At 41.0% G+C, this 14,465-nt stretch overlaps 1 protein-coding gene across 1 annotated transcript in view; it reads left to right on the top strand.

Annotated features, from left to right (window-relative positions):
* The window catches only part of LOC149170178 (cysteine and histidine-rich domain-containing protein RAR1-like), an 83,030-nt gene that overhangs the window by 32,368 nt on the left and 36,197 nt on the right, over positions 1-14,465 (top strand). The window contains exon 3 of the mRNA XM_089428935.1: positions 7,925-8,007. Within this exon, the coding sequence (XP_089285061.1) occupies positions 7,925-8,007 (83 nt within the window). The remainder of the gene's footprint in view (positions 1-7,924; positions 8,008-14,465) is intronic.

The raw sequence follows: 14,465 nt of genomic DNA, 5'->3' as shown, positions 1-14,465 counted from the left end.
TAATCGCGCACTGGTTCAGTATAGCGCGATCCTTCAGTAGGATCTAGGGATACTATTACACGGAGCAATTTCTTTTCAAATATCATCTTTCACTTCTTTAGGTTGATTACCCCGTTCAAGTCAGTAGCCCAATCAATGCCAAGGAGCATAGGGTAGGGGTTGTTGTCATCCACAGTTTCTGTCACTTCAAAGTTAGCCAATGTGCTCGCGCCTTCAATATCTACAGTTACTCCTTGCAGTTGTTCCATGGGGATGATCTTCTGCTGATTAGCCATTCTTAACTGAATCGGAGACCATTGCAGCGCGGGTCTCCCCATTCGCTCCCAAGTCTGCTTTGGTAAAACATTCGTGTCTGACCCTCGATCCAAAATAACCTGATCCATTTCATATTCTCCTATTTGCGCGGTCAGTCTTATTTCTCGCCCTGTCCTTGCTTTATGCTTACCAATCTTTCGTACCACGTGCGGTTCACTTGGAGCGTTTCTGGCGCATCTATTTGTAAGTTCTTGTAACCCTTTCACAGCGTTGCTATCGCGCAACAGCTTCATGCAGGTCTCTAAAAAGGTCGTAAGCATATAAGGGTCCATTTCTTAATCAGGCTTATCCCTACTCCCTGAGGTAGAGGCCTCATCGAAGCTCTTCCTTGCTTCCATAAACGTTTTGCGTGTGCGCTCCAAATCAATGTTGCACGAAGCGGGGGCGAAGCGGAAGCGTTTTTTGGAAGCGTCATTTTCCAAAAATCTAGGAAGCGAAGCGTCCGCGGAAGCGTCTGCTATATATATATATATTTATATTTTTTTGCATTTATACTCAAAACAAACATCCCAAATAGCAAATTAATTGTAGAAGACATGAAAACATGCATATTTGTGCATAAATCAAGATAGATATAACATCCATTGTACATTAATGATTAATTATTCGAGCATCGACCATTTAGATGCATCAACCATCTAGAATCTAGATTCTTCTCCTCTTGTCTAGCCTTTGCCTCTACCTCGATTGTCTAGGGATATTAGTCAACATTGCCCAATTTTGATCAAACTACCTAATTCAAGACTTAAAATATGGTAGAAAAAGCTTAACATGCTTGATCGATGATTTTGACTTGATTGAAAGGTAATTTTTTGCTAAGGGCGTGCCGCGTGACAAAGGAGTTCAACAATTAACACCACCAACACTAGGGTACATATAGGGCTTGGTGCTCTTGATTAAATGCTAATCACATACCTTCATACTTGATATAATCTAATGAAATGCCACAATCCCATTGATCCTGAATTCCTGAAAACTGTTAAGTCTGCTGAATTTTGAATAGGATATGAAATTCTATTTTCTCCATATGAAGTCCAATGAGGCTGGAACCACTCTCAAACATCCTGAGTCATTTCATGGTAATGTTAAAAATTTAAGTAAAAGGATGAAAATGAAAAATAAAGGAGAATATCACTTTTACTTTAAGAATTTAACATTACCATGAGGGAGCATCTGTTATATTTATATTTTTTTTTGCCTTCATTCGTCACCCTAACGCAAGGTGGACCCACCCCCAACAAGCAAACTCACCTAAAATTAAAAAAAAAATTGAAAAAAAAAAAAAAACGATTTTCTAAATGCTTTTCCGGAAGCGTACGCTTCCTCCTCTGAAGCGCCACGCTTTCGACGCTCGAAGTGCCGTACGAAGCGCGCTTCGGCGCTTCCGTACCACGCTTCCGAATTTCCAGGAAGCGACAAAAAATTCGGAAACGGCGCTTCCGAATTTTGGTAGCGCGCTTTCGACCAAGCTTCCTAGGTGCATCCGTACGGGATGCGCTTCAGGGCTTGGAACCATGGGGGGGGGGGGCGCTTCGTGCAACATTGCTCCAAATCAAATTTAGCCTCTTTCGCCGAAGCTTTGCGAACAAATGCGCTGTCTTCAGGCTGTTTCCCCTTATCATCGCCCGTTGCAATTCCACTTCAGAGCACTATATTCACATTCAGATCCTCTTCGCGAGGCTCAGACCTCATCATCTGCAGGTTCTGAGTTGGCTGAGGTGGTAGCGCCTTCTTGTCACATATCCTCGCAATCAGCGTAGGACAGTCTTCTGTCTCATGATCAAACTGAGTACAATATTTACACGACGGTCGCGTTGAGTTAGTGCATTCACGGGCATAGTGTCCCAGTCCTCCGCAGTTGTAGCAGATTAGCTCTCCTCGACCTTTGCCAGGTCCTCCTCTGCCTTGGCCTCGGCCTCGTCCGCACCCCTAAAAGCCTGTTCGCGCCATCCCTGCGCTCTGGTCAGGGGGCCGCGTTTCTGCCTGAACCCTATAGGTGGGTGTTCTATCCATCATCAATTCATAACTTCTGCAGTTGCGCTCATCATGCCCTACCGATCTGCAGAAGTTGTAGAACAGTTGTTGCGGTGTTTGTACAAACTTCTGCAGCAAATGATAGTTATCTGTTGTATGTTTTCTTGTTACTTGACATATAGCGCACCACAATGCAGGCCCTGTGCTCGGTCCTGCTTGGGCCTCCGGCCTTAAAGGCATCGGTCCTCCTCTTGCAATATAGTTCGCAAAGATCGGGCAATGGTCTAAGTCATGCCTTTGGCCTTTACATTTTAGGTACCATATCTCTTCACGCACCTCTGGTCGAACTGTTCTATCCCACTTTAAACATTGCATTTCAAGACAAAGATTTTGCAACTGCGCATGGATCTGCTGAACCCCCAGATTCAGATCTTGCATCGGTGTTTCATGTAGTCTCATTGCAATCTCCAAGGCCTCTGCCTGAGTCGTAATCTTCTGTTGTGACAGTGCAACCCTTAGGTGAGGCAGGAGTGAAGCCACGAACTACTTGCTGTGCTGTCCATCTGTTAAGTTCATATTAGCTTCGCGGATTTTACACTTCAAACTCTGATCCAATTCCCAAGGTGTCTTGCCTGGTTTCATCGCGATTTCCTTGAACCCCACAATCGATTGTGCCTCGGATTTAGGCCTACTAAACTCTTTATTCAGCGTGGTCTGGATGTTTGCCACCCCAACGTTTGGGTTATCATTATGGTACTTGATTTACCAGGTTAGCGTGCGATCTTGCAAAGCGCTAACCAATGTTGCCTTCTTCATGTTATCATTTGTGACACCTTAAGCTTCCCATACAACTTTCACAACGAACCAAAATTGGTCCGGGTCCTCATTTCCCAAGCCTTTAAACAAAGGCCGCTTCACTGAATTCGCCATGCTGAACTGCGGTGGAGGTGGTATGGGTGAAGTCGTAGGTGATGGTGGTGAAGTTGGAGGTGGCAATCGCGTGAATCCCTGTTTTATTAACTGAATTGCACTTCATGGAGAAGCTTGCGCTACTCCCTCTTCGTCACCCAATGGAGGTGAAATCAGTGGGCTATACTCAGGACCCTTTCTTCCTTAGTTTTTGTAAGTCTTTCCACTTCGCGTAGCTCCGAACATCAAGGTAGCTGCATAACCCTTTTTTCGCACAATAACATCTTAATCCAGGTATTCAAAGACTTCAAGTACTTACCTCGCGAACCTTTGAAAAAGCGTTGCTTTGCCTCGCTGTAACTAACTGAGGTATTGACCGCGAATTCAGTCACAAATCTTCTTATGATGCGAAAAAGCCAATGATTGACAGCACGAGCGATTTTATCCTTAGAGGCTTCCAGTCTCTGTACTAACTCCGGGGTCCAGACAATAGGACCGTCAAGTCTCCACCTTCTTTGGCTATCTGCTAGCTTCGCGATCCACTCGTATAACTCAATTGGAAAGGAACCGAAAAAGATCTCGTGGATTTCTGTATATAGGTATCTAGCCATTGTTCCTTTTTCAGTTGCGGATTTCTGTTCTCCTGCGCTGCGAATTCGTGGATCTTCCTGTCCAGCTAGTCTTCGATCTCTTTCTTAGTTGGATTCTAGTGATACGACATCACACATCTCTTATGCAGATTCTGGTCCCGACAACAGAACCATTTGTTGGCTGTGTGGGGCTTGACCCAAGTTTAGTGTTAGTTAGCCAAACAAATCCCTACACTACTGGCCCTTTCGGCATCAGCCCGCGGAGCGCGGAACGAAGTTTCACCCGAAGCAATATGGCGGGATGCTGGAACCAAGTTTCCGCACTCGGAGATGCTCGTGATGTTGGTTTATACCTTCTATTCCTACTTTCGCGCAGGTCACTAAGTTTTAGGGCTCTATTAGTCTAGCCCTTTATTTCGCCCTTCAGTACCTTCGCGAAGGTGGACGATTGACTTTCGCGCAGCCTTAACCCACGATCCAAGCACTTTCGTGTTGCTATGACAACGTATTGATAGATTTCTATGTTATCTTAAGTGTTTTACTTATCTTAGTAAACAATCACAGTTAGCGCTGCGTAATCTGATATTCTTACTTGCATTCAATTAACCAATATGATCACATATATTCATGCATCACATAAACATTGTAAATTAAACCCAAAACGCAATATAACCAGATGCATTAACATGAAATAAATACACAGAATTTGTAGAATACTTCTCTTTATTGATTTCTTCAGACTAATACAGACTCTATTCGCCCTGTGCACACAACTGTAGGGGTCCGCGCACTCAGCTACGGACTTCCACCCTAGGCCTTTGCACACTCAGCTGCAGAGCCTCTACCTACGCTAAGACCCGAAATACTTAGACTTCTCTACCAAGACTCTTCACTTCATTCTTCGCTATCTCTCCAAACTTTTTAAAACTACTTAGAGCTTACTTACTTAGCTCATTTTATACAATCCCATGGTCTGTGGACCATGTGTAGATCTTAACAACCGACTTTACACTTTACAAAATAAGGGCAGACAACCCTTCATGAATCTTGACACTTTCGTGCTCTGCGACCACAAATTGCGGAGACTTTACTACTTTATTACAAAATTGACCCAAAACATGGGCTTTTAGCCCCAAAACTGTCCGTAGGGGCACCCGTTCCCAACACCGGGCCATGTTGATTTGGCTAGGTATGAATGGTCCAGGGGTAGATCCTCTCCTGAGAAGCCATGAAGGACTTTGGTTGGGTCATGCTGTTTTGACCAGAGGAGATAGATACATTTACTTGAGGAGCCATGCTGATTTGGCTTGGCCATCCTAATTTAGCTAGGGATAAATGGCACAGGATACTCAAATTGCCTACTTCATGATGGAGTGGTCTATAAACGTGCATGTTAGGAGTCACATTGCCTACTCCAAGATGGAGTGATGTATAGACGTTCATGTGAGGAGTCACATTGCCTACTCCAAGATGGAGTGATCTATAAACTGTGCATATGAAAAGGCACTGCATCAACATTGGAAGTTCATGAAACTGCATCAACATTGGAAGTTCATGAACTTTTTCTTGTGGAGGAAAAAATTTAGTGAAGGAGAAATCTGTTTGCAGCCAAGGAGAATACCTCCCTCACTAAGAGGGAGTGTTGATTTTGTGTAGCATCGGGAGGTATTCCCGAATGGTTAAGGAGGTCTCCAAGTCAGCCTAAGAAAATTAAAATAGAAATTTATATTTTGGAGCATCAATTGGCCTAGGGAGTCAAATTGGCCCAGAAAGGTGAAGAGACGTGTCCCTTGGGGCATTTCACCCTATTCAACTTGTATAAATAGCCATTGTGATGCCTTATTTGTACACCATCGAAGAAAGCAAGTCTGAGCAAGAAAAATCGCTTTTGGAAATATCCTTTTCTCTCGCTCTCTTGGCCACACATGTAGAGCAATTGACCGAGTTATATCTTTGTTTGAACGCGATGAATGGGCATTGACTGAGCTGTTTGACGTCAGATTTGACTGTAGAACCATACAACATTGACTCAGGGTTGACCACAGGCCACAGAGTTTACCATAGAGCTGAACATTGACTGCAGGCTGACTGTTTGACCAGTGTTGACTCTTGACTGTTTTGGCTGGTTTGACCAGCATTGACTTGCTGAAGATTTGACCAGGTTTGACAGGTATTTGACTTGGATTATGGGCACAGATTTTTAGACAAAATTGCTGATTTTTGTAAACCTCGCTGAGGAATAATTTCTTCTACAGAAAAGTTGCTGGGTTTTCTCCCAAGTTGGGTTTCCCAGGGTAAAAGCATTGTCTCTGTTGTGCATGGCTGTTTTCTATGATCTTTACTGTTTCCGCTGCATTTACTGTTGATATTTTCTGAAGCGTAATTGCTCAATGATATTAGTGGCATAAGAATACAGTGTAAATCATTAGGAAGTAATTATTTGGCTGAAATTGTATTCTACCATGCATGTTGTAGAAAATTCAACAGGGATGCCTCTAGAGTCTATTGTATGTTACTTGTTGCTCCATTGCCTTTGTGATTTGCTGCCTCACACATTTGCCTCCTGTGTGCCACAGTTTTTGGTCATGTCTTTGCTAATTTGTTGATGATTTTTAATCGTTCACTTTGACTCCCAGATGCCCCAGTGCCATGTTTTGTCTTTCCTAGATGCTACTGATTGATCTCATACCATATTAAACCATGCCAATGCAAGCAGCAAAACATAAAATTGCAAAGAGTGAGAGGAAGAGAGTTGGTAGATTACTCAACATAAAAAATGAGATACGAAACTCATGTTTCATGAGAGGGAATCACCTGTACAACCAACTAGCATTGCGTTAACAAATAAGCTTTAACTAAAATCTAATTGACCTTATATACTAACGTGACGTGACTTTGTTACATTATATGTAACGCGACCGTTATCTAATGCTAACATTGAATAAACATAATGATATGACCAACATAGCATGCTATCTCTACCACTAGAGGGGTTCTGTGCATAAAGAATATTCCAATGTTGTATGCAATGCTCATCGTTTTTCTTTTTTCCTTGTTTTTGTAAAATTTGAGGATGACATGCTGCATTATTATGAATTGAGCTTTCTATCCATGATCTCTTGTACAGTTGTACTCGATCCTTATCTTCCTTTTCATGTATTATTTAATTATTCCCATGGGTGATCACAACTCTTCTACTTTATTTTCGTCTTCCAAATGCTTTATATTTTCATCTAATTTTTTGACTATTTTATTTCTGAGAACAAAATCATTAAGGTTTCCTTAGACATTATGCCACAAATGCTAGTCATTTATTGGCTTCACTGCTTTCCATAAGGGTTTGGAACTATCTTTCAATTTTCTGCATTTTCTGTATTTAGGAAACTCTTTATTAGGATGTGTGTGTTTCCCAGGTCAATTTAAAGAATCATTATTGATTTACTATTTGTAAAAGAACCAAGTTTGTGCTGTTTTCTAGCTTTTTGCATCGAGAGGATATGTTTCTTAGGTGTAATACAGCTTTGTTCATTGTGAAGACACATTTCTTAAATGTAACATATATTATTTCGGTCAATAGGTTCAGTGGTATATGAATATCTAGGATTTAACTTGATACTTGAACTAATGGGTGACAATGTTGTTTTCATGTTTTGACCTGGTTTATTGGGAATGGCGTGCTACCTGCAGCCGGTAAGTCTGGACAATCTCATTTAAACTTTGATTTTACACTATGAAGGCTTTGATGTTTTTACAGACTATTTGCGTGCTCACTACATTTAGCAATGCATTTTAAGTTTTAATGCTGATTGCATTTTCTGGTCATTTGCATCTATTGTTATTGATTCCATTTTTGTTCAAGGGGGATGCTATCCTTGCTGTACATGATTTTTAAGGACTTTTTGATGCATGTTTCTGTAGTTTGCACTATGTGTGTATTTGCCAATATGGTATTAAAGAACCTAAAGAAACCAATCCATTTTGCATTCACAGATCTGTCAAACAGAGGCTTCCCTTACTTTCTTTCAAAATGGTTTAACATTGCAGCAAAATTCGACGGGTGTTGCCATTTTAGCCTCACTGCTAGTGATAAATGTACAAAGGCCGAATGACTCCATTTTTTTTATATTTTTCTGCAGCCTATATTTCATGATGGTGGAAAAGAGTGGAGCTGCTGCAAACAGCGAAGCCATGACTTCAGTTTGTTTCTAGCTATACCAGGGTAAGCTTTTAAGTTTTCTTTGTTAATATTCCTCAGGGCTATATTGTTCTTTGCTTTAGATAATTGCATTTACAAACTTTTCATCATTGACATAATGCATTAACCCCAATATATCATAACTTTATCAACAATTATGTAGAAAGAACAATAACATCAATAATGTGGCGGAACATAAAGGAACAACAAAAGAAAAACATGCACAAAATAAAGACAGCAGGATTTGGTCGGAGACCAAGGCAAAACCCCACAAGGGGGAAAACCCGGAATTCAATTTTTCTTCTTCTATTAGATATTCATCAATTGTTCAGCTGAGATACAAAGTACATCAATAGAGAGTTACATCATCACATCAGGGGCCACCCTTGGCCATACGAACCATTATCACCAAGCAGACCACCGTGGGCCATGCCAACTGTTGTCATTAGGCCATGCCAACCATTGTCACTGGGCCATCCTGGGCCATGCTAACCGTGGGCACTGCTAACCACCAGGCACTGCTAACCACTGAGCACTGAGCATTGCTAACCATTGGGCGTTGCTAAACATTGGACACTGGGCATTGCTAACCATTGGGCACTTCTAACCACTGGGCGTTGCTAAACACTGGGCATTGGGCATTTCTAAACATCGGACACTGCTAACCACCGGGCACTGGGCACTGCTAACCGTCGAGCATTGGGCAGTGCTAACCACCGGGCACTGCTAACCACCAGACACTGCTAACCATTGGACACTACTAACCATTGGGCACTGCTAACCACTGGGCACTACTAACAGTTGGGCATTGCTAAACACTCGACACTGGGAATTGCTAAACATCGGGCACTGCTAACCACTGGGCACTGCTAACCACCATGCACTGGGCACTACTAACCACTGGGCATTGGGCACTGCTAACCACCCGAGCATTGCTAACCATCGGACATTGCTAACCACTGGGCACTGCTAACCACTAGGCATCTTATGTCAATGACTAATAACCTTAATTGATGTAAATAATTTGCATGTTTTAATTTCAGGATATTACAATGTGTACCATTGGTAAAACCTTTTTTCCTTTATGGTCACTATCTAATCTCAATCCCTCTTAATGTAATCATCATGTTTCGTCCTCTGGGCATTGGGCACTGCTAACTAGACATCGGGCCATGTGGACCAGACACGTCGGGCCATGCAAACCAGATATACTAACCAATTGCTATGCAGGCCATACATGTCGGGCCATGTGGGCGACCAGGAGCGAAGTAGTGAGACCATAAAACTGTTCCAAGAGCGAAATCCTGAGCAACAAGAGCAAGACCATTCGAGATCATATATTGCAGACAACATGAGACCATATACAATGTAGTGACCTTGCATCGCTTATGTTGCAGAGACCATATATACACATTGTAGACATCGTAAATGTAGATATTATAGATGCCATACATCATAGAGTTTGTCGAGACCATTTATCATAGAGATCATACAATGTAGACATTGCAGATGTAGATATCGTAGATGCCATACACACAGAGATTGTCATACTAATAGAGATGTGATACTATCATACCAACAAAGATGCGATACTGTGCGAGAGTGCTATAACAAGAGCATAATGTAGACTTGCGAGAGTACAAAGCGAGTGTAGTCCTGAATCTTGAGAGTGAGAGCAAAGTCTTGTAGCGAATGCGAAATACTGTAAGCAATGCTAGAGAAGACTCTTTCGAAAAAACCTTCAAACCTTAGAATCTCAGAGATCCACCAACCAACCCGAATTCTTTGCGATAGAATGATAGGGTTAATGGTCACAAAATCACTTCTTTAAACATTTTCATTAGAGTCCTAACATCATCAGGTCAAGGCATCCATTAAGTCATCATAGTAGTTACAGTTCATCAAAGCCTTATTAAGATCAACAAGAAGATGGTTAGTTGATCGTGAGTATCAATCCTATAACCATACTATTACCATATTCATTACAAGCACTGGGAACATTATCAAGTTAGCGTATATCGAAGTCAAGTCCAAATATAAAGGGAATTATAAAGTGCATCAGTGTATCATATGTACTGGGAATCAAACTTACTCACATATGTGCTCAAGGTGATATTCTTGTCATACCTCAGGGCTTGATATTGCAGCCAAATCAAAAAAATTATGCTATACTATATATACCTCGTAATATTTGGATACCTTAGCAACTTGTAGCATATCCATTATATCATCTCACATATGCCTAGCTCTTAGAATAAACTTGCATCAGGTTCCTTTTCCTGTTCTAGCTTCCTGTTCTTGCTCCAATTTTTCTCTTCCTACACTATCTCTCTTTTCTTGCATTATTTTGTATCTAGATGATCTGTAAGAAGGATCTGCTTATGACATCTTCATTAGGAAGTTAGAAGTATTCAAATATTCATGCAGGAAGGAAAAACAAAACAATAAATCTAAATGACAACAGTGTCATAAAGAAATAACATAAGCTTAGAAGGTACGTATCTTTAACACGAGGTGATCAACTCCCCCTTGAATTGACCTTCAAGAGTCATTACTACCCATCATCCATATGCCAATGTTACCTCCAATATTTTCAATCGTCTTCATCAACAACCAGGCCCAACTGAGACTAGTCCATCTAGGGTTACACCGAATTTGTCACGTGTTGAAATAACTTCTTACAAATCATGTTGGGGTTTCAAGACTTATAAAACTCAAGCCTCTATCATATCTGGGCACTTCACAATCTAGGGTTTTCTCCAAACTCTAACCTCATGTTATCCACCAAACCCTAATAACCAGGTTGCCCAGTGTTTCCTTCAAACTCTAGCATTCTTTTAGGTCTCTACCATCTTTCATTCTACTTGATCCATCAACGATGTCTTCATAGGGGTGATCTCAATAAATTTTCTTCAACCCACCTCTGATACCATGTTAATTTTCCTTAGGGCTATATTGTTCTTTGCTTTAGATAATTGCATTTACAAACTTTTTATCATTGGCATAATGCATTTGCCTCAATATATCATAACTTTATCAGCGATTATGTAGAAAGAACAATAACATCAACAATGCAACAAAACATAAAGGAACAACATAAGAAAAACATGCACAAAATAGAGACACTAGCATTTGGTCGGAGACCAGGGCAAAACCCACAAGGGGGAAAACCCAGAATTCAATTCTTCTTCTTGTATTAGATATTCATCAATTGTTCAGCTGAGACACAAAGTACATCCATAGAGAGTTACATCATCAAATCAGGGGCCACCCTAGGCCATACAAACCACTGTCACCAAGCAGGCCACCCTGGGTCATGCCAATCACTGTCATTGGGCCATGCTAACCGCTAGGCATTGCTAACCACCTAACACTGCTAACCACTAGGCCATGCTAACTACCAGGCATTGCTAACCATTAGGGATTGCTAACCACTGGGCATTGCTAACCGCTGGGCAGTGGGCACTGCTAACCACTGAGCACTGGTCACTGATGGGCACTGCTAACCAATGGGCATTAGGCACTGTTAACCATCGTGCACTGCTAACCACCCGACACTGCTAACCACTGGGCATTGGGAACTGCTAACCATTGGGTACTGCTAACCACTGGGTACTGATAACCACCAGGCACTGCAAACCACTGGGCACTGGGCACTGCTAACCATCAAGCATTGCTAACCACTGGTCACTGGGCACTACTAATCATCGGGTATCGCTAACCATTGGGCACTGCTAACCACTTCTAACCATCGGGCACTGCTAACCATTGGGCATTGGGCATTGCTAACCACTGGGCATTGGGCACTACTAACCAGGCACTAGGACATGTGGGCTAGACACGTCGAGCCATGCGAACCAGACATACTGACCAACTGCTGTGCAGGCCATAAACATTGGGCCATGTGGGCGACCAAGAGCAAAGTAGTGATACCATAAGACTGTTCCAAGAGCGAAATTCTAAGCAACAAGAGTGAGACCATTCAAGATCATATATTGCAGACAACATGAGACCATATACAATGTAGAGACCTTGCATCGCTTATGTTGTAGAGACCATATATATACATCGTAGACACCACGAATGTAGATATCGTAGATGCAATACATCATAGAGTTTGCCGAGACCATACAACGTAGACATTGTAGATGTCATACATATAAACAAAGTGTGATGCCATGCACACAAAGATTGCTATACCAACAAAGATGCGACACTGTAGCATGTGCGAGAGAGAGAGTAGACCTGTGCGAGAGCACTGTAACGAGAGCATAATGTAGACTTACAAGAGTACAGAGCAAGTGTAGTCTTGAAGCCTGAGAGCGAGGGCAAAGTCTTGTAGCGAATATGAAATCCTGTAAGCAATGCAAGAGAAGACTCTTCCATAGGAACCTTCGAACCTTAGAATCTCAGAGATCCACCAACCAACACGTATTCTTTGAGATAGAATGATAGGGTTTATATATACATTGTCATGTATTGATTTGGTGACTTTATATGAAGAGCCGACCTATAGGTTTTGGAGGGAAATTTAAATTTCGCTCACAGATATAAATTTGCCCAAATTAATAATTTTGTTCAATATGATTTCTCATGGGACATGAGGGTTTTCTCTTGGGGACATAGGGTTTCCCTTAGGGAAATTAGTTTTGAGGCTGCCAAATTTTAACATTCTTTCCTTTCTCTTTTCCATTTTTTACTGATTTCATATCTTAGATAACTATTCCCTTACCCTTCAAAATTCATTTTGTGATGAAGGTCTATTTTTCACAAAAATCCAAGAATTGGTTTTGGGTATACCATGTTCGATTGAACTTGATCCAAATGCCTTTTTGATGTGTTTGAAAAGTTCATAGATAGCAAGGATTATTTATTTATACTGGTCCCTAACATGTGATATTTACTAGTACGAAATTCTATGCAAGGGGCATTCTTTGGTATTTTAGGACTTGAATAGAAAAACTGTTTTGTCACATATTAGGTGAAGTTTATTATCATTGGAACATTTTGAGGAATATTACTTCAGATGTTGCTTATATGAGATATTATCTGGCACTGCAGAATCAGATTGAATGCATGACATAACTGCAGATTAAATGTTTCCAGTACTGATCCATGTTACTTATTGAAAGCTTTTAATGATTAATTTCATTGCCATACATATGTGGTAGGATATTGACACTTCTATTTAGTTAGTTAAAAGCTTTGTATTATAACCAGAATTTTCCCTTGGAATATAATACAGAGGGAAACGGCCACTTTATCCCAGACACTCAACTTTCACTAGCATAACAAAATCAATTCTTAACCCCCACATGACGATGGGAAGCACACAGTTAGCTGCTCAAAACAGATATGCATACAGAAGGGCAGGAAAAATTTAGTCCAAACACAACTGCAATGCAAGATGTTGCACTACACATCAATTCTGGGTCAGAACTTATTCACATGTAACAACAAAATCTAGCACCCACAAAGTGTAAATTCTCAAGCGCCAAAGTGCTAGCTTTGTGTAACTCAGGAAGGCTGCCCACTGTCGCTTTGGCAGCTCTTCTCCACACTTGAGGTTGGTTCTTTTCCAAAACAAGGGGGGCTTCCCTAAGGTAGGATTGTTAAGGCTATGGAGTGGAGACTCAAGGTGAAGTTTGAAGAGTAAGCCTTAACAAAATAAAGATTGTAGTATTTTGAAGGAAATGGAAATGGGGAGAAGGATATGGGAAGAAAGGAAAGGAAGAAGAAGGGAACAAGGAAATGGGATGATATGGGACCAGTATCTATCAATCTATGGGCTAATGGAGTCATAAAACTTTGCATGATTGAAAGAATTAGTTTGTCAAAATCAACTACTGTGAGGTGGACTATATAGTAGAATTTTAGAAAGGGCTAGTTTTTCACATTCATCCTCTTTGGGTGAAAGAACTAGTTTGACACCTCCATCATTTGATTGTGCACTCGAGGAAAAATAAACTAATTTGATATATTTAACCTTCAATGTTTGCTGAAAATGTGTTATGGAAACTGGTCTTGGAGAGCTAGTGGTTCTGCTCATCAATTCTAATATGCAAGTGCTGTTTTATTGCTGAATTGTACATGCAATATGCAACTTAATTTGATAGAAGATGGAAAACAATTACAGAGATACAACAGCAATAAAAGAAGAGAAAGAACCTCCTGAGTCCTGACATTGCCTTACACTCCTAAACGAATTGCGTGTTCATTATTAGGCTTTCAAAACGAGAATGATAGCAAGTCTCTACAAAATATTAGCAACAATTGAAGAGTGTATAACCATACAACAAAGTAGAGCAACATATCGTTTTTCATTAGTCTTCAATCTTGATATTCAATGGAGCTCAATACATCATCATCTCCAAGCTCATATTCTCCTATCACTTTTCAATCACTCCATACTCTCAATCCTCAATTCCCCATATACAAATGAAATAAAGAGAAAGCTCCTTTTTATATAGGGAGCTACATCT

This window comes from Pinus tabuliformis, chromosome 4_2 (genome assembly GCF_031772625.1).
Source record: "Pinus tabuliformis cultivar Carrire ecotype Pingquan chromosome 4_2, CPIR1, whole genome shotgun sequence".
Lineage (NCBI taxonomy): Eukaryota > Viridiplantae > Streptophyta > Pinopsida > Pinales > Pinaceae > Pinus > Pinus tabuliformis.
This window is presented reverse-complemented; position numbering and strand designations above follow the sequence as displayed.